Source organism: Hylobates moloch, unplaced genomic scaffold (genome assembly GCF_009828535.3).
Source record: "Hylobates moloch isolate HMO894 unplaced genomic scaffold, HMol_V3 SCAFFOLD_537, whole genome shotgun sequence".
In the NCBI taxonomy this organism is placed as follows: Eukaryota; Metazoa; Chordata; class Mammalia; order Primates; family Hylobatidae; genus Hylobates; species Hylobates moloch.
The window spans coordinates 1-21,086 of record NW_026652812.1 but is presented as its reverse complement, the minus strand read 5'-3'; the positions used below and the strand labels follow the sequence as shown (position 1 = coordinate 21,086).

The following is a 21,086-nucleotide window of genomic DNA, read 5'->3' as shown; positions in this document are numbered from 1 at the left end:
CTTCTCCTAGGTTTATTGCTTGCAATTTGCAAATCACACATTGGGTTACTGTCTAGGATAGTGATTCTTAAAGTGTGGTTCCTGGACCAGCAGCATTTGCTGGGGAAATTTGATAAACAATGTAAATTCAAGGGCCCCATACAGACCTTCTCAATCATAAACCCTGGAGTTGAGACCCAGCAATCCATGTTTTAACAAGCTCTCCAGGTGATTCAGATGCACACTAAAGTTTGAGAACCACTGACCTAGTGTCATTTTTGTCTTTTAAAGTGTCTTCTTGGCTAGAAGCTAGCCACTTTGGGAAAGGTTATTACAACTTCTGATGTGATCGAGCAAAGTGACCAACTCTTTATTGTATCTTAATGTGTGATATTCTGAATGTGCTTGAAAGTATGAGTTTTTCAGGCTCTGGCAGTATTTTAGAATGTGTATGTGATTTCTATTTATTTCCATGTTTTGTCCTATCTTCTTAAGATAGACTACTTATTTTAAAAACAGTACTTAAGTTAAAACTTTTTACGTTTCTTTTTCTGCCACTTTCAAAGTGTTGAATCACAGTGTGTAATGTTGGAACTGATATTTTTATAGAGGCTTCAAGACAATTGATATTTATGTGGAAACTTGAAGACAATAGTTTTATGTTTAGTGAAGGAAGTTTATTACAAAGAGGAAAATTGGCCAGTTGTGGTGGCTCATGCCTGTAATCCCAGCACTTTGGGAGGCCAAGGCAGGAGGATTGCTTGAGCTTAGGAGTTCAAGACCAGGCTGGGCAACATAGTGAGATCCCCTGTCTACAACATATTAACAAAAATTAGCCAGGCATGGTGGCATACTTGTAGTCCCTGGTACTTGGAGGCTGAGACAGGAGGATCACTTGAGGCCAGGAGGTTAAGACTGCAGTGAGCTATGATCATGCTACTGCACTCCAGCCTTGGCAACCGAGAGAGATGCTGTCACAAAAAGCAACAACAACAAAAAAAGAGGAAAATTATTCTTTAATCATTATTGCTGGAATATAGTTACTTTCCACAAATAATGAAATACCAGTTGTAAAGCATATCTATATGTTTCCTAGACTTTGGCATTACTTTGTGAAAATAACTGTCATTACTTATGTTCTATGTAAATACTTTCCATTCCTTTGTATATGATGGCATATATAGAAATTATAATGTTTGTAAAGTCCGCTGGGATAAATGGTCAAAGCAGCTGAAGGCTGAAAGCAACCAAGCCTGTTACAGCCCCTTCATTCCCCACACTCCCAAAAAGCTGAGTGAACGGTCAATACCTCTACATGCTTGTAACTCATTCCCAGCCCACCATTGTCTAGCATATCTGGTTAGTCTTAGCTCTATGTAAGTGCAGTTATTTGTGAACTTGTTTTAAGTATTGGAATAAAATTTAACTTTCATTCTTATTTTGGAGACCATTATTTAAACAGATTTCTTTTTTCCTGGAAAAACACTCCTTTCGCAATGGACAGAGACATGGTGATTACATTAAAACCATCTACTCTATGAATAAGAATGTTAAAACCAAAATCCCAGCAAAGGGTTAATAAAGGCAAAAACAATTGGAAATGACATGTGTTTTAAAGAAATAAACATGAATTATCTTTAAGCTGTCAATGAACTATAAATTATGTGTGCTCTTGTATATGCTTTCCTGTAAATTTGGACTATATTAATATTCTAAATGTTATAGTAAAATTATGAAACTATGCTTTCATATCTATAAGTAACATTTTAAAAAATCTCAGTTAATTTCAGAAAAATACTGTTATCAAAAGGAATATACCTGAATGTTTTGGAGTTAATGCAGAAGCATATACATTCTCCTGAAGTGGCTGAAAGTGGCTGTAAAATGCTAAATCATCTTTTTGAAGGAAGGTAATATAGATTCATTAACTTGTACAGAATATATCTTATTGGGCCAGGTAGAATATCAATATTTCAAGCATATTTCTAACAATGAAAAGAAAAAGAAAAACATAAGATACTTGAGAATTGAAGCATTTTGCAACGTAATCTCGTGTCACTAGTACCATAGACTTACTATATCTGAACACTGAAAGGAATGGCAAGCTTGTGGAAACATGTTGAAGGTTTGCTTCTGAACCTGGTGCTTGACATTGACTATATTTTGAAAAGTGGTAATTGTATAGCACATAGCATACAGCAGTTTTTCTAATTATTGTGTGTGTGAAAGTTATAAAAGATAAAATCAGGATATGGCTAAATTTTGCTCTTTCACAATGAATATATTATTCCTTCATCTGAATGAACTTTGTCTTCTCTTCCTGCTCTCAATCCTTAGTTAGGGAAAATTTTAACTACATCTGGTCCAAGTGCAGAGATGTTAAGATTATATAGCTGCGGGTTAGTGGCACAACAGAGACCAGATCCTTTGATCTATGTGTGGATGGTGGTGGGGCAGGGTGAGATGAGGTGGGGGTGAGGGGTGGTAGGTGTGGGCAGAACTTGTGGCTTAAAAAAAATACCTGTTTAAAAGACTAAAAATGAATAATATGCAGAAGGTACCTACTGTAGAATAGGCTCAGTGCCTTTTTGCATTTTGTTCAGCCAAAAAATATGATGTAAATTTGGCATTGTCTGAGTAAATTTCGAACAAAAAGAGGCTATACAGAAAACTTTCATGTGTAACAAAAATAATTGGCACAGAAGTTGCAGTAAAAACTAATTTTGTTCCTGGCTTGGCCACTAATTTGAGCCAACTGTTTCATCTCTAAAATTTCACGTTCCTCATTGGTAAAGAGGAACGATAACAACCTTGAAAGTTGTAAGCTTAGAATGTAAGGATTAAATAAATTAATTTTTACAAAGGGATTAGGATAATGCCTGCTGCATTTTAAGGACTCAACAAATTGTATCTATTGTTGTTATACTGTTATTAAGTGTGAATAAATGAAGTGCATATAGCATGAAATGTAGCATAACTGCAGACTTGTAAGAAGTAGGGTTACACTGTTTTTAACATCAGTCTAACTAATCTATGTTTATATATCTCTCTAAGCTGTATTTCTCTTATTTAAATGCTGTTTTTGAACACTGAGATGAAAAGTTTATCTTAAATATTGACTTTAATGGTGCCAGAAGTGTGCGAACCTTTACAAATGGGGCAAAAACACAGCGGAATAAACTCCAGTCTAGGATTCTGTAGATTCTGGGCAAGGCATTTAATGTTTCTGGCTGCATGCTCTTAAGTAAAATGTGTACAGTTGCAGTCCTGGAGATTCCGCTTTGGCTCTGACAATGTGTCTGCCCCTACAGAACTCATGTTAGTTGAGAGACTGATAAGTAAAATACAGTCTCAGAATGCAGCGGCAGTAGTGTGTAAAAGACGCAATGGTAAGAGTAGAGTAGACCCAGCTGGGGTTGCCCAAGGAGGGGAGGCTCCAACGGAGGGATGTGTTTAAACTGGGACTTTAAGTTGGAAAAGAAGGAATGTATCTCAGTGTCCACAGAACCATGCAAAGTGAGAACATGGTTCTGATATGCACAAGTTTCAGTTAACAAGGAAAGCAAGGATTGACTGTATTAAAGTTCATAGTACCTACTGCATTCTAGTCAAGTGACATTTGCTCATATGTAAAAGAAAGAATAGCTTAAATACCTTAGAGAAACCAAGACTGTAAAACAAATTAAAAATAGTTAAAAATACCATATAAGAAGTCCAGTGACATTAATCTGGAAGAAGAAGGTTCGTGTGATATAAAGAGGCCTTGTCTTGGGGTCAGACAAGTTTGGGTACCAGCCTTGTCTCTGTCAGTTTCTAGTGATAAGACCTACCTGAATATTTAACCTCTATCTGTCTAAGGTTTTCATGTAGCAAATGGGGATAATAACACCTGCCTGCTGGGATTGTGGTCATTGACCCATCCTAGGTCAGAAGAATGGTGTTAGTTTTATGAAATGAAGTAATTCCCGGGTTACTATGAATTCTATCTTATGAGTTCAAAGTTTAGACAATTACAATTATGTATGCTTATACTACTGATTTCAAATGCATTTTCATATAGTCTTTCCTGATAAAATATATTGATTCTGTCCTCTTGTACTTATTTCAATTTGGTGTTTATACCATTGAATCAGATCGGTCTTTCAATAAACATGCCAATTTTATATCCCCAGCAACACTTCCCTGGATACAATGGCAGCAGTGGTCCCCAAAATAATAACAGTTATGAAATGTCATGAGACATCATTACCAGTGCAGCTGGAGGCGCTTCGAGCTATTTTACATTTTATAGTGCCAGGTAAGTTACGTAGTTGATTGTGGGAAAAGGTAACAATTTAAATGGATTTTTGATTTTTCACGAAATAGCAATATTCTAGGCAAATATTAAAAGACTAGTTTCTGTCGACTAAATGTAAATCATACTGTTAAACCAAAAAGAGGTTAAATATGATGCAGAAGAGTCACTTAGATTAATTTTTATAAGAAAACAATATGAAATTCAGTAATTTATTTATACAAAATAACTACAATGTAAAATGTGGAGCTTTTATTTTTAAGGAGGGTGTTCATCTCTGGTAATTCTTTTCTATTTTTGTTGCCATGACTTGAGTTCAAGCTTTTTTTCTCTTGTTTGAATTCTACTATTAGCTAATTTTCATACCTGTTCTCTTCCTTCATTTCCATCCTTTTCTTACTCTGTGATTGAATTAATCTTTCTCCAATGTGGCTTGTACTCATTTACCTCAATGGCTTCCACCCTCCACCCACCTTTAATTCTTACTTACATCTGTTATCACCTTATTTGTTCTCCAAAGCCCTTTAAAACACCTATGTCTCCATTCATTCAACACATTTATTAAGTGTTTCTTATGTTCTAAGCACTGTGATGCTGTTAAACTTTGAAAGATGAATTGGAAAAAAAAGCACAACTGTACTGTTGTAGGAGCTTAGAGGTAGATGGAAGTGTAAATAGTTAATTAACAGGCAGTGTGAGAGAGGCATGATAGATGCATATATAAAAGGCTTTGAGAATATGGATGGAGGCACAAATGATTTCTTACAAGGAGTAAGACAGAGATTGTAATATTTGAGGTGGAAGGGTAAATAGAGCTGGCCTGGTAGAAAGGCCAAGGAGGACATTTCAAGCAGAAGAAAGTGCACATGGTCGGGGGTGAGTGAGGCATGGAGGATAAGGAGAGGAGTGCTTGGGGATGAGTGTGGAAGGAAAGGCTGAGGCCCAAAGAAAAGGGCCTTGAATGCAGTGCTAAAAAATTTGTGCCTTTTAAAAATGGAGCCAATCCAAGTTTATTAAAAGTGTTTACAGATTGTAGTGTCACACCGACATTTGCAACTAAAGACAATAGCATCGTGGTGCAGAGGATGATAGACAGGGAGAGAGACTAGATACAAGGAGATTGGGTTGGAGGTCCATGGTAGTCAAGTGAGACCCGGGGAAGGGACCCGGCAATGGAAACACAGATGAGAGGGCAGATTGGACAGATGGTTGGGACATCTGTTTGATGTGACATCGTGATCTGTAAGTATGAGGGATGATACTTTGTTTTGTGAAGTTCCCAATCTTTTGAAGTCATTTTTGCCTTGTTCTTTTAAAATGAAATATTCTTAAATCTATCATTTTCTCTAGTTACATAGATATTTTGTTTCTCTGTATAAGAGAGAGTATTACTCGATATAAAAGTTTTTTCAAGGCCAGAGCTTTCTTCAGTCATTTTTTTCTGGGCCCCCCAGTCCTCTGGTGGCTATTCAATCAGTATTTTAAAAATTGAATCATGGTGTCCTATTCATAGTTTCAGCTTAGTTTCGAGGCATAATTTAACAGATGTAATTTTACTTGAAAATATTATTGCATGTTTTATTGAATTTTATTTTTAGATTGTAATTAAAAACAATAAAGATGCCTTTTGATTATCCTTAAAGTTGACAGCCTTATTCTTTTGAGGGAGGTTTTGAGTTTTAAAGATAACCAAAGGACACTCAAAAACCGTTTCTGTTAGTTAATAAAATAATACTCTTTTAGTCCAAAAGCAAGTTTTGAATACAGTATTTCTTTTCTTTTATTGTTCTTAAACTGACCCTGAAGCAAAATTGTTAGTCAACAATCAATCAGATGTATTATGGGTGCCCTTGAAAATAATCACTTGAGGACTGTACTTTATGTAAAAAAATACATTTTATAAGCATATCAGTGTGTAAGTACATTCTTCTAGTAGGTAAAGGCTTAGTCATTTACTCTATGCTAACATATTATACTACCACATTACACCGTACTGTGCTGTGCCCTAAGTAATGTACCATGCCGTGCAGTACCGTATCATTCTAAGTATCAACAAGTAACTGTGGTAGCAATACTCCAGTGGTTTCGAGGTTGACTATGATTCTGGTTTGAACATGTTAAGTTGAGGTTCTTATAAAATACCTAGGTGTACATATATTCATTTATTAACTAGATTATATTCAGGTTTTTTAGTGGCAAAGATGTACATTATGGCAAATGTGTATAATTTAGGGTCCAATTAAGGATAGCATATTGCATCTAGTGTATATATCTTAAGTTTCTTTCAATCTATTACTATACATTTTCTCTTCTACTTTATAGCAACTTGTTGAAGGCATTAAAGCTGGTTGCTTTAAGAAAATAATAATAAAGACCCAGTTACTTTAATAAAATATCATTTGACTTGTTCTTGAGTTACTGCAAGTTTTAGAGGAAATACTGTGAAATTCTCTAAGAAGGGATATAGGCAAATTGGGAAGTGTATAGAGGAGAGTGATTAGGGAGATAAAAGCACATTAAGAAGAGCAATAAGAGGAACTGAGATTGTTTTATTTGAAGAAGAGATGACTCAAGGGGATATGAAACTCTATTCCAATCTACTCACTTATAACCAGTAACAGTAATAATACCAAACAAATATGGAGGACTTAAAAATTATTAGGCATAGTTTGAAGTATTTTAAGTATATTAACTCTTTTATTTCTCACAGCACTCTATGAGGCAGATATTATTATTATTATTATTATTATTATTATTATTATTTTGGTATTGTATGGATGACAAAGCTGTGGCATAGAATTGTAGAGATTTTTAAGGTCAGGCCTGATATAACAGCACCAGATTTTCAGCTTATGCAGGCTGACTCCAGAGTAGGCATTTTAAAATAAATATTTGTGCAACAATCTTGTTCTGAACAACTGTTGTATTTAAAGCACTATGTCTAGAATCCTTAAGGTCTCGGGAGATGATGAGGTTACGGATACTGCTCTCAAAAAAATTTACAGTCCACACAACCTAAAGGACTGTTACGTAGAAAGGAAATTACATCCATTTGAATAGTAGGACCTCAAGCGATAGAACAAAGACTGGAGAAGAAATTTACAGGAATGTTCATTTGGTCTTAATATAAGGAAGATGTTTAATAAGACCCATTACATGAAGCATGATGTTTTTACTACGCAAACAGGTCAGTTTTAGTGATCACATCTTCTTAAGGCGTACTAGGCAGCCTCAGAAGTTAGTGTGATCTTGGTCACTGGAAATGATACACAGACAGTTTAAGGGACTTGCCCCAGACCCCACGGCTGCAGTGAATGTCAGAACCTCTTTGAGTACATTTTAAAATAAGGACTGAAAGTTGGAGGAGGGTTATCAAGGCTGCCTTCTTTACCATAGTATTCCAAGCATTAACAAAATCCTTGGCATGTAATTGGAATTCAAATGCTTCTTAAATAAATGAAAAACCTGCTGTAGCCAGCTTATAGTTTATATTAATGCAGATTATTAAAGTGGAAGATTATAAATGATTATTTATTAATAGTTATGTCTATAATCTTAGGTTTGGAAAACATTATTCATTCATAATAATTTTACTTATATGTTATATTACCACATTTTTGACTTGTAGTGTTTTTAGCATAGTTCAGCTACAGTGTAGCTTAATAAGGAATATGATTTTTAAAATAACAATGCTATTATATAGCCTTTACAGAACTTCTAAAAAATGACATGTTCTCTACCACCTTAATACTGAAACTCAAATCTTATCTTTTGCTACGATTATTCCAGCTACTCTGTTTTGTCTACATTTCATTTCTGACCTTTTTATGTTGTAGTCCAAATAACTCTGATTCTCAAGTTGTCCATTGTTGCATAAAAATCTTGCGGCATCTTAAAGCACAGCCTCCTCACACAAAAAAGCGATTGTTTGCTACAGAAAATTTCTTCACCATCATAATTTTTTACTACTTCAAATTCAGTAAGCATTCTTCCACATTATATTTATTTTATATTCAGTGATGAACTATTTTTATAGATTCCTTAAAATTTCTGGTTATTTCTTTGATAAGGAAACATGTACTAGAAAAAAGTACAACACATATATTGTGAGATTAATTATGACAATTTCTAGAAAGTAACAGTCTGTTCAACTCAAATGTTTATAAGAAAATTCTTTCTTTATTTATTTATCTGTGCGTTTAGGCATGCCAGAAGAATCCAGGGAGGATACAGAATCTCATCGTAAGCTAAATGTGGTTAAAAAACAGTGTTTCAAGAATGATATTCACAAACTGGTCCTAGCAGCTTTGAACAGGGTATGTTGAATATAAGTTTTCTGTCTTTATGCTATTAACTAAAATATTAAATTTGGAGAACCAGGGGGGCTTTTTCAGTCTAAGTTTTCTGTTCTCCGTTTACTATGATAGGAGGGAGTCATGTGGTTAGAGACATAAGATGACAGTGGGGATGTGGGAAGTGAAAAGATAAGTACTAAGCTAAGTCCAGCTAAGTGTGTTATCAATTATAGATGTAGGCAAGATTCTTTTGATTGCCAGTAACATAAATCCACTCTAGTTTGCTCAACCAGAAAGAGAACCAAAGAGCTAGATGTGCAACTAGACCTTATGAGTCATGCCGGGTACTCTGGCTGCTGTTTTCTCTTTCTGTCCTCTGGCTACTTATCTTTCTTTTCTGGTCTCATAGTATATGGTTTAGCCCATGAAGACATACCAGGGTTAACAGTAAAGTCTTCGGCTGGGCACGGTGGCCCACACCTGTAATCCCAGCACTTTGGGAAGCCGAGGTAGGTGGATCACCAGGTCAGGAGTTTGAGACCAACCTGGCCAACATGATGAAACCCTGTCTCTACTAAAAATACAAAAATTAACTGGGCATGGTGGCGCATGCCTGTAATCCCAGCTAAATGGGAGGCTGAGGCAGGAGGATCGCTTGAACCCAGGAGGCAGAGGTTGCAGTGAGCTGAGATCATGCTGCTGCATTCCAGCTTGGGCGACAGAGTGAGACTTCCTCTCGAAACAAAAACAAACAAACAAAAACAGTAAAGTCTTCTTTGATTCCATGTGCTCCTTTTCATTGTTCTCCGGAGAAATAACCTCTGAAATGATTTGGTATACATTGTTTCCATTTTTTAGCATTTACATATCTATGTTCCTACATTATAATTAAAGTATCAATAAATCATGCTGAGTATGAAAAAGAGAAGAAGGGAATTACATTTAAATTGTGTAATGCAAAAAGTATTGGTGGAATTAAGAAGTTTTGGAAATTTTGCATAAAATGAATTGGTTCTTTATTAAAGATGTTAAGAATAAAGACATGATTAGTGTGAACATTTTTATAAAAGGAGGAGCCTATTTAAAGTAATTAGTGGAAATGATTCCATGTGATTTGATATACTTTGATAAATGTCACAAATTAATTAAAGTAGCTTCCAGAGAGATCTCCCTTAAAAATTCATTTTAAATTGAACTTTATAATGTCACTCACTGCCTATAATATGTTTGAGTCATTTATACTCAAACTTTAATACAATCCTTGAGTATGGCAAGAATTTATGTTGTAATGGGTTAAGTTTATCTTGAGAAATATTTGTTGAAAATAAGTATATGGAAGGAAGGGGTTAGGCATTTAGAAGATAAATAAATATGCTTCATACCCTTCTCTCCTGAATCTCATAAGCTGGTTGTTGATGGCTGTTGAGAAACCTTGGTTCTTTTCTTTAAACAAGAGACACATAGCAGAGAAGATGCAGCATCGAGTAATTTATTGCAAAAGAAAAAGAATATTTTGCAAGTTAAGTGAGGAATAGACACTTATACCCTGACAGAATTCAGGGCGGGCTTGCTAGTAAGGATGAGACAGCATAGACTGGCACTAGGAAGACTCCCTTTGTGGGAGTTGTACATGATTTTTCATAAGTGGGTGGGAAGAACTGTTACTAGTAAGCATATTCTGGGTGGTCCTCTGAGTGCACATGTGCAGTAGCTGTACATGCTTGCTCGTATATCGCATGTCTCATAAGTATCTGAAATCTCCATGCAGGGGTGTGTGTTTTACTATTATAATGAGCAAAAGGTCAGTCTGAGGACAAGGAAAATCAAAATGTGCATGCTCCCCATGCTACCTGACTTCAAACTATACTACAAGGCTACAGTAACCAAAACAGCATGGTACTGGTACCAAAACAGAGATATAGACCAATGGAACAGAACAGAGCCCTCAGAAATAATGCCACATATTTACACCCGTCTGAACTTTGACAAACCTGACAAAAACAAGAAATGGGGAAATGATTCCCTATTTAATAAATGGTGCTGGGAAAACTGGCTAGCCATATGTAGAAAGCCGAAACTGGATCCCTTCCTTACACCTTATACAAAAATTAATTCAAGATGGATTAAAGACTTACATGTTAGACCTAAAACCATGAAAACCCTAGAAGAAAACCTGGGCAATACCATTCAAGACATAGGCATGGGCAAGGACTTCATGTCTAAAACACCAAAAGCAATGGCAACAAAAGCCAAAATTGACAAATGGGATCTAATTAAACTAAAGAGCTTCTGCACAGCAAAAGAAACTACCATCAGAGTGAACAGGCAACCTACAGAATGGGAGAAAATTTTTGCAATCTACTCATCTGACAAAGGGCTAATATCCAGAATCTACAATGAACTCAAACAAATTTATAAGAAAAAAACAAACAGCCCCATCAAAAAGTGGGCAAAGGATATGAACAGATACTTCTCAAAAGAAGACATTTATGCAGCCAACAGACACATGAAAAAATGCTCATCATCACTGGCCATCAGAGAAATGCAAATCAAAACCACAATGAGACACCATCTCACACCAGTTAGAATGGCCATCATTAAAAAGTCAGGAAACAACAGGTGCTGGAGAGGATGTGGAGAAATAGGAACACTTTTACACTGTTGGTGGGACTATAAACTAGTTCAACCATTGCGGAAGTCAGTGTGGCGATTCCTCAGGGATCTAGAACTAGAAATACCATTTGACCCAGCCCTCCCATTACTGGGTATATACCCAAAGGATTATAAATCATGCTGCTATAAAGACACATGCACATGTATGTTTACTGCAGCACTATTCACAATAGCAAAGACTTGGAACCAAGCCAAATGTCCAACAGTGATAGACTGGATTAAGAAAATATGGCACATATACACCATGGAATACTATGCAGCCATAAAAAATGATGAGTTCATGTCCTTTGTAGGGACATGGATGAAGCTGGAAACCATCATTCTCAGCAAACTGTCACAAGGACAAAAAACCAAACACCGCATGTTCTCACTCATAGGTGGGAATTGAACAATGAGAACACATGGACACAGGAAGGGGAACATCACACACTGGGGCCTGTTGCGGGGTGGGGGGAGGGGGGAGGGACTGCATTTGGAGATATACCTAACGTCAAATGAGTTACTGGGTGTAGCACACCAACATCGCACATGTATACATACGTAACTAACCTGCACATTGTGCACATGTACCCTAAAACTTAAAGTGTAATTAAAAAACAATGTGTATGCTCCCTACAGGGGCAATTCCCTACTGGAGATAGCTTTGCTCAAATGAGCTGGGCTACAATGCAAATGCTGAAACTTATTATGTTGACAGTAAGACTGCCACAGTTGCCGCCTCCTGAGGACACGGTTACTTCCTTTTAATACCTATCCTGCCTTATTGTGAGAGGAATAACAACTGTGCATAAAACCAGTTGTTCTATACGAGCACTTAGGAGGGATACCAGCATTGTGAACATAGTCTAAGTACATAGAAGAGGGAACAGTTAATTTTATTCATGGTGAGTGTTGGTGAAAAGTGGAAGAGGTACCAAAACAGCCATATAGATAACTGGTTCCAGTTAGCCAACATTCTCTAAAGTTATTAGAGAAGCCTAAGTGAGGTGTAACCTCAGCAGTCGGGAGCCAAGAGAGCAGGTAAGTGCTGTGATGTGGAGAAAATCACTTTGTTCCATCTGAGAAGAAATGGTTGAGCACTGCTTTTCCCCCACGCCAGTACTTCAGTAATGACGCACAGCCTTTCACTCAGCACTGATTATCGACAGGGGTGGGGAGTTAAGGTATGGGGAAACACAAGTAACAATATTTTATTTCAAAAACCTCTCCACTGTAATTCCCCTAATCCTTCATCATGGGTGAGGAAAATGGCTCTAAAAGATGAGAGTGATTACTGTAGCTCCAAAATCCTGTAATTGCAGGTCTTACTCTGAATAGTAATTACAAAGCATCAGAGGTTTAGGTTCAAAGATTGCAGACACAATAAAATGAATTACATTTTAATACATCTAAACTTGGAGAGCAGAGTTCCAAATAAGGTAGAACTTGAGATTCAACTCTGATTTATAAAGCAGAGACTAAGAAGAGTATTTATAAAGCGAATCCATGTTTGGATACATCAAAGTGCAATAAAATTCAAGCTGAAGTTAAAATCTCTGTCTAGAACAGCGATGTTCCATTTATGCCTGATCCTTTTAGCTTTTCCACAGATGAAGACTTTGTCACCTGTTCCAGAGCGATATATTTGTTCGTTATTGTTTCCAGAGAGCGAAGCAGAAAATAAACTCCACACATTTTGGCTGCATCTGTGTTTTATATGCGGTGACAGTCCTGTTCTCTTCAGTGAGGAAATCCAGTAAAGTAAAACCAGTCTTCTGATGAAATGGGCACAAATCAAAGAACTTGTGAGCTTCACAAAAACCTTGAAGCAAAATATACTCAGCTTAAATATTGAATATATTGATTTCAGTAGTCAAAAACAGAGCTCATCTGCAAAAGCAACAACAATAATGACAACAACAAATTGCATATAAGTAAAATTTAAAAAAGGTTTACAGGATGAATATACAGAAAACTATGAAGCTTAGGGGCAGAGAGGAGTAGTTGAATATATGAAAAGATACATCTTTTTTGATGAAGGACTAAATTTCTAAAAATGAAAATTGATCTATTTATGAGCCATTAGTAAAAATAACAATAGTATTTTCTGGAACTAAGTAAGCTAGTGTAAAATTTGTATGAAAAAATTAATACATATGAGTAATCAGGAGAATTTTAAAAAAGAGTGTTAATTCATATGGCCTAACTCCAAAAGATAATCAAATGTATTGCACAATTTTAGTAATTATAATGGCGTGATACTGGCAGTAGGGGAGACAGATCAGTGCCACAGAAGGGTGGCTCAGGAAATAGACTCAAATAAAAATTTGTAATGTTATGATATTCCTTGACTGCTGGGAGGAAACTAGATTACTCAGTTACTTGTGTTGGAACAACTAACTCTTCAGCCATTTGGGAAAAGCAAAGGAAGCTGAATATTTATCTTGCTCCTTTTGCCAAAACAAATTACAGATGGATGAGATTTAAAGTCTATAATGAAATTGGTAGATGTACATATTAAAAGTTTCAACTATAATTGTTTTTAACGTAAATGACAACGAAACACCTTGTTGGAGGGAAATTTGGTAATATCTGTCAAAACTAAAATTCCATGTTTTCTGATCAGCAATTTCATTCTAAGAATTTTTAATGTAGATATACTTGCTCACGTACAGAAAGATTATTAGACATGAATGTTCACTGTGGCATGATTCGTAATTAAAAATGTGGCAACAAACCAAATGCTTGCATGGTAATCATTCATGCTGTTTGCCAAATATTTTTATTTCTCCACATTCTGGTAATTCTGGCATAGTATTTAGTAGTTAGGTTGAAGCATGTGACTAATTTTGGTCAGGGAGTTGTAAGTGGAGGGAATAGCTGGTGAGGCATCTTGCAGAATACTATCTCAGGTACGATGACCTGCAGTGTTTGAGATAGTAGTTCCTCCATCAGTAGAGGTCCCTGAGGGACTACAACAAGCAGAGTCCCTTCCTGACCTGCAACACATATGTAGCATGAGCAACAATGGAACTTATTATTTTTGCACCCTATAAAATTTTGAGAATTGTTACTGCAGCTTCATTAATCTTTCCTGACAATACAATACCCATCAATAGAGACTAATCAGATAAATTATACCATTTCCAAATTATATCATCCTACATAAATATTAAAAAACAATGAGGTGAGATTCCTAATGTGCTGCTATGGAAAAATCTTCAATTTTCTATGTGTACGAATGTATTTCCCAGGTATTCGTTTTTTCCTTCCTGTATGTTGACACATTATGCACACTTTTGGATGAAATTAATATATTTCCGCCACTTTATGTCCTCTCCCTCGCTTTTGTCACCCAATTGTAGCAAAGTATATGTTTGTTTTTATAGCTTTAGCTATATAAAATTTTCTAATAGCTAAGTTTGTGGTTCCTGGAATTAAGATATCTGAATTTAAATCTGACACTACTACCTACAGACTATGCACCCTGGACAAGTACTTAATGTCTTGGTTTTGTTATGTATAAAATGGAGATAATAACTGATTTTTCACTTAGAGTTGTTGAAGGTTTTATAAGATAATTCATGCAAAAGTGTCAGTATAGTGCTCGGCACATAGTATGCGCTCAATAAATGTTAATGTTATTATAATTAGATTTAAAAGTATCTTTTGAGCCCTGGCTATGAAAGATGAGGAAATCAGAGTATTTGCGGTTCTAATATCTCCTGTTTTCCCACCTACTTTTGTTCAATAAATTAACTCCACATTGGCAGGGTAGATAATATTTATATTCAGCTTTCTAATTATGCTTTCTAGGTTTGCGTTTATCTTACTCCTATCGTTATTTGGAATCAGTCTTCATCTCAAGTCCTTTTGTTACTGTTTTTCCACTCATCTTTTAGTTGTCTGAATTTCTTAGAAAAGTTTAATTCCTTGAATATTTAATGTTTATATTTTGTTGTTGTTGTTTTTGCCTTTATATTTGGACTCTTAAAAAAAGTTTTGTTGGTTCTAAAATAATTGGTTTTTTTTTCCTTGAAGTGTTTGTAGGCATTTCACTGTGTTCTAGTACTGAATGTTTTAGTGAAGAAGTCTGAGGCCAGCTTCATTTGTTTCTTACTGCTAAGTGCTTGGATATTTTTGCCTGGTGCTGAAAGGACTTTTTCTCTTGAAATCCATCCACTTTATTAGGGTATATCTCAATGTTAGTCCTGGGATATGGTATCCTCATTCTAGCTATCTATTCAACTTTTTTCCTGGAAAGTTTTCTTGAGTTGCATCTTTATATACATATACATACACAAATACATATACACATACATGGTAAAGATATTAAGGATAAAGATAGATGCTTTATAAATACCAATTTGATATAATTTTGGCATGAAAAAAAGCCTGTGGAGCATTCTGAGTTTGGGAGTAGAACTGGATATTATTATTATAATATGTTATATTATATTATATTATATATTATAAAATATAATAATATTACTTATTATTATTATTTTTAATACAAAAATGGAGACAGGGTCTCACTATGTTGCCCAGGCTGGTCTCAAACTCCTTGACTCAAGCAATCCTGCCTCGACCTCCCAAAGTGCTGAGATTACAAATGTGAGCCACCGTGACCAGCCTAAATATCTACATTTTTCTGTTTCATTATCTTAGCTCTCTTCTTCGGGGCTATCAGTCATATGATGTTGGATCTCTTTTGCCTTAATCTTTTAATTTTTCAAAGACTAATCCAGAGACCATATTTATCACCATGCCACTTACTCACAGACAAGGGACGTCATTCCACACATTTAGCTTATTTATCAAAATCGGAGATGGCATTTATAAAAGAAAAAGGACAAAGGGAGAAAACAAAACACAAATTATCTGGGAATGTGAGTCTGTTTTCCTTTCTTTGGCTAATCTACTTACCTAGTAGCTAGGAAAGAGGCCGGCGTGAGTATTTTTCCATTGAGCTGGCTAGCTCACTCATTAGAGAAACCATTTCAATATTTATGGATTCTCTGAAAAAAACTTGGAGAGTAAAAAAGCATAGGTGGTAGGATGCTGCCATCCTTCTGTTGGCATCTCCAGAGTTTCACTTGAAAAACACCTCCTAAGTAGACACTAGTAAATTGACTTTAATCCCTATTTGAGCACCAATGCAATACATTACTATTTCAAGATGGAGCGTTAGATAACTGAAGGAAATTCTATTGTGGGCTTGTAAATATCATGATAGTCATACCTATATAACACATATATGTATATATAAATATTAATTTTTAAACATTTACTTAGCTATTAAAAATCAAATGCTCATATTTAAAATTATCAGTTTATTAATGCACCATCACATGTTATCATGTGATACTCTGAATTCTCTTTTTGCATAGACAAATCAGAGATTACCTGCTCCAAGTCATTAGTCATCATTGACCTGGACTGAAATGGTTAGAGCCTAGGGGAGTTCCAGGTAAAAGCACCAGTAACTGAGTAGAAGCTTGTTAGATGTAGAGATATTGAGGACAGAAATAGGTGCTTTATAAATATCAATATGATATAATTTTAGCATAAAAATAAGCCTATGATGCACTTTGAGCTTGGGAGTAGAAGTGGATACGTAATTTTCGGGGCGTAGTATAAAATGGAAATGAACACTCCTTGTTTGAAAATTATTAACGATTTTACAAGGGTGACAACAAAGCATTGAAGCAAGTGCTCTGTGAGCATGAAGCCATGTAGGATTGTACAAATACACACCTGTGAAGCTGGCCTTGCCTGCCAAACAGGAATGCTGGTACTATTAATCAAACAGAAAGTTCAGAATGACAATCTGACTTTTTTTTTTGTAGAAGATACTAAACTTTTGGCCTTGAATATCTGAATTTAAGATACTGGTATCAAGCAAAAAGAAATTTGGGCTTAGAACTTGAGAGATTTAAACTTGTGCTTTGACTTGTGTGCTCACAGGTCTCTGTGTCACAATTTTTTTCATCTGTACTTCAGGACAACAATAGTGTGTCTACATCACAAAGGTTTTGGGAGGATTAAGTAGGTGAATACGTATGAAGTACTTCAAAGAATGTCTGGCACAGAGCGAGTGCTACACCGGTTTTGGCATCGTTATTGTGGTCATTGCTATTGTTACTATGACTTGAAGTCATATTAGTGTATGAAATCCCATCCATGAATAGAAGATAGAAAGAACTTTGGGCAGGGTTTGGAGGTAAAAGAAGGCATTGTAAAGGAGATGGGTAAAGGAATGGTTTTAAAGATTGAGAATAATTAGGGGAGTACGATGTCATGGAAATTAATGGATGAAAAGCACCAATTAAGTTGTTATTGGACTTTTTTCTTTGAATGGTTCAAATTCAGAATAGTAAGGAAAGAAGTCTGATTGTATGAAATTAAAGGGTAGGGTGACTGTGGAGGTAGTGGGAGTCGACTTTTCTACTAATAAGTTTAGAAATAAAGGAAAAATGGTAGCTTGAGGAAAGAGAGGACCGATTAAGGGAAAGTCTCTCATTAACTCTTAAGTTTTCCATCTCTGAGGACAGCGCTTAGCCCAAGGCCTGACCTGTGATCATTATTCTCTCAAGGTTTATTCCACGGACAGAGCTATCTCATTTCATGCTTATAACAACCCTACATTATTAGAATTGTTTTAGAGATGAGGAAGCTGAGACACACACCAAACCAGCCTTCCAATTTCACTTAGCAAAACTTTGAATTTCTTTATATTTCTTGAATAAAAGTTCCACTTTTTAACTTACCACTTCTTAGTAGTCATTGTCTAACTGAGTAATTGTTACTTCATTCATTTAATGGTTCTCAGATGTATTTAATGGTTCTCAGATTCGCATAATTTAAACCTAAATTTAATTAGCCTCCAAGCTGATGTGCTTATGGAAACAGTGACAGGAAACAAAAATGTCAAGGGAGACAATGTCTTATGAAGATGATATATGAAATGATGTCCAAGCTGAGCAATTAAAGTGTGAAGTAGAAGGACACAGGGTGAGAAACTGATGCTTCTCCTCAGCCTCTATAAAAAAGATACTGAATAAAGATAATTGAGAGGCATTAGGGGACTAGACTGAGAAAGGGATGGAAATCTGTTCACTGAGCGTACAGAAATGAGGAAGCTTGGAAGGCAGAAGATTTTTGTCAAAGATGTCTGGCTCGAAGCTATTTCAGCTCTTTGGACTATCTGTGGTGGAGTCCATCACGTCTTTGGAGTGGAGGTACCATGAAACTAGTGTCTGCAAAACATCATCTAAATGAAAGCAAAATTCCTGAGAAGGATGGCACTATAATTTTTGAAAGAAAAGCTATGAGTTGAGCATTCATATCAAGGTAGATGTTTGGCGTGTATTGCTTGTGTGTGAAAAGGCAGAGATGACCAGAATGAGAGTTAGATGTATGCTGTATTTTCTTCTTGGCTGATGAGTAGGATGGCCTGGACAAAGAAGTGACCTCTAGTAAAATACCTTTACAGTGTCAAATCATCTGGAGGAAATTCAGATTAAAGAGGTTGGATGAGGTCGTAATTAAGATCCTGGGCTTCTAAGGTGGACACATTTATATTCAAGTCCCAGGCCCAGTGCATATTAGCTCTGTGACTTGAGCTCTTATTTCTGCATCTTTAAAGTTTGGCAAACCTATTACATGAAGCTGTTGAGGGGATAGATGAAATAAGGCATGCAAAGCACTTGCAGTAAAGAGTAATTATCAATATTTTATTTGTTAAGAGGCAGCATTGCGTTTTACTGGTCAAGCATGTAGACTCTGGGGTCAAATGTACTTGGTTTGGTTTCATCTCTGCAATTTATAGTTTGTGTAGACTTTGAGAACAGTTCTCAACCATTCTAACCCTCAGTGAATTCATCTTCTAATGGGAGTGATATCAGTATGGATTTCATGAGATTATGAAAATAAAATGCCTACAAAGTATTTATTACAATGCCTGGCACAGAACAAGCTCTCCTTAATTGTAAAAATGCTAACTCTTATTCTTCATAATAAATAAAAGTAATTAATGTTATAAAAAACAAAATCAAGGATACTAATTTGTATTTGGATTACTTGATTTATATTTTGTCAATCTATAACTGGTCTTAACTAAGGTAAGTATTAAGATCTCATTTCTAACAGCAAGTATTATTTTGATTTTAGTTCATTGGAAATCCTGGGATTCAGAAATGTGGATTAAAAGTAATTTCTTCTATTGCACATTTTCCTGATGCATTAGAGATGTTATCCCTGGAAGGTGCTATGGATTCAGTGCTTCACACACTACAGATGTATCCAGATGACCAAGGTCAGTACAATTTGAATTCAGGATTTAGAATAGATTTTTGTAGGGCATGAGCTGGTGACTGGATGTCTTTAAATATTTTTCTTCAGTTTTGAGATTTAAAACAATTCTTTTTTTTGTTCTCCTAGAAATTCAGTGTCTGGGTTTAAGTCTTATAGGATACTTGATTGCAAAGAAGAATTTATGCATAGGAACTGGACATCTGCTGGCAAAAATTCTGGTTTCCAGCTTATGCCGATTTAAGGATGTTGCTGAAGTACAGACTAAAGTATGTGCATCATCTTGGAAAGAATTTGGGAACTTGTGCAAATTTCACTTTTGGAGCAGTTTGTGTAATTCCCACTTTGCATGAATAGGGTATTCTAGTTAATGGAAAACCGTTTAGCATTTTGTAGTATTTTTATTATACAAGCAAAGAAAATTGGATTGAATCTCTAAAGATCTGGTGTTTCATTATTAAATCTCTAAAGTCAGCATGGTTATTCACCATTTATCTTGCCCATAAAAGTTCAGAGAATGTGCTAAGAAATCCCAGCTAGCTGAGTTTATTCGCTTAGATTTTAGATAAATAGAATTTATAACTATTCCAAAGTTTGTCACTCTCCGGGTTTTATTGCAGGTTGCTTACCTTTAGTAATTTTGCTTGTTGATTTTTTTCCTTGCAGTGAAAAAATGTTTTTAACATTTTTCATCAAGCAAAATTTAAAACATGATATATAATAACAGTCTTCATAAGGAATTCAAGATACTGGCCTAGAGTTAGTTCACGGGAGATTAAGAAATAAATTTGTTTTGTTTTGTTTTTAAATTGTAGCAAAACAAATAGTTTTTCTTCAAGAGTTTCTGCCTTGGTTGTGGAGTTTGCAACTTTCATAAACTACCAAGGGATTTTTTTTTTTTTTTTTGGAGATAGGGCCTTACTCTGTCACCCAGGCTGGAGTGTAGTGGCAGATTTCAGCTCACTACAACCGCTGCTTCCCGAGCTCAGGTGATTCTCGTGCCTCAGCCTCCTGAGTAGCTCGGACTACAGGCATGCACTCCCATGCCTGGCTAATTTTTGAATTTTTTGTAGAAATGAGGTTTCACCATATTTCCCAGGCTGGTCTCAAACTCCCTGGTCTCAAGCAATCTTTCCTGCTCTGCCTCCCAAATTGCTGGGATTACAGGTGTGAGCCACGGTGCCCAGCCGACTCAGGAAATATTTTTTGTAACTGGCAGCATTGACCAGGAATAAAAATACCTGGTCTCTAATCTTTGCACAGACATTATCAGTAATTGAGAGAATATGTGTAAAGTTTTTTTAAAAAATATAAAGTTATGAACATACAAAATTCTTAGATTAATAACAACAATGTGTTTTTTTTTTTTTATTATACTTTAGGGTTTTAGGGTACATGTGCACAATGTGCAGGTTTGTTACATATGTATCCATGTGCCATGTTGATTTCCTGCACCCATTAACTCGTCATTTAGCATTAGGTGTATCTCCTAATGCTGTCCCTCCCCCCTCCCCCCACCCCACAACAGTCCCCGGAGTGTGATGTTCCCCTTC

At 35.8% G+C, this 21,086-nt stretch overlaps 1 protein-coding gene across 1 annotated transcript; it reads left to right on the top strand.

The window, feature by feature from the left end:
- The first annotated feature begins 1,764 nt into the window (after positions 1–1,764).
- On the top strand, positions 1,765–20,029 carry LOC116464380 (leucine-rich repeat serine/threonine-protein kinase 2-like). The gene is made up of 5 exons (XM_032147633.2): positions 1,765–1,889; positions 4,152–4,276; positions 8,477–8,589; positions 19,393–19,537; positions 19,663–20,029. The coding sequence occupies exons 1-5, from the start codon at positions 1,816–1,818 to the stop codon at positions 19,884–19,886; spliced, it is 681 nt and encodes a 226-aa protein (XP_032003524.1). The 5' UTR covers positions 1,765–1,815; the 3' UTR covers positions 19,887–20,029.
- Positions 20,030–21,086: the final 1,057 nt, after the last annotated feature.

Excerpts from the sequence above, each read along its gene's own strand:
- LOC116464380 (XM_032147633.2), top strand. The coding sequence starts at position 1,816 with ATGCAGAAGCATATACATTCTCCTGAAGTGGCTGAAAGTGGCTGTAAA. Across the intron at positions 1,890-4,151 it reads AATCATCTTTTTGAAGGAAG|CAACACTTCCCTGGATACAA; the intron begins GTAATATAGATT and ends TTATATCCCCAG. Across the intron at positions 4,277-8,476 it reads TTTACATTTTATAGTGCCAG|GCATGCCAGAAGAATCCAGG; the intron begins GTAAGTTACGTA and ends CTGTGCGTTTAG.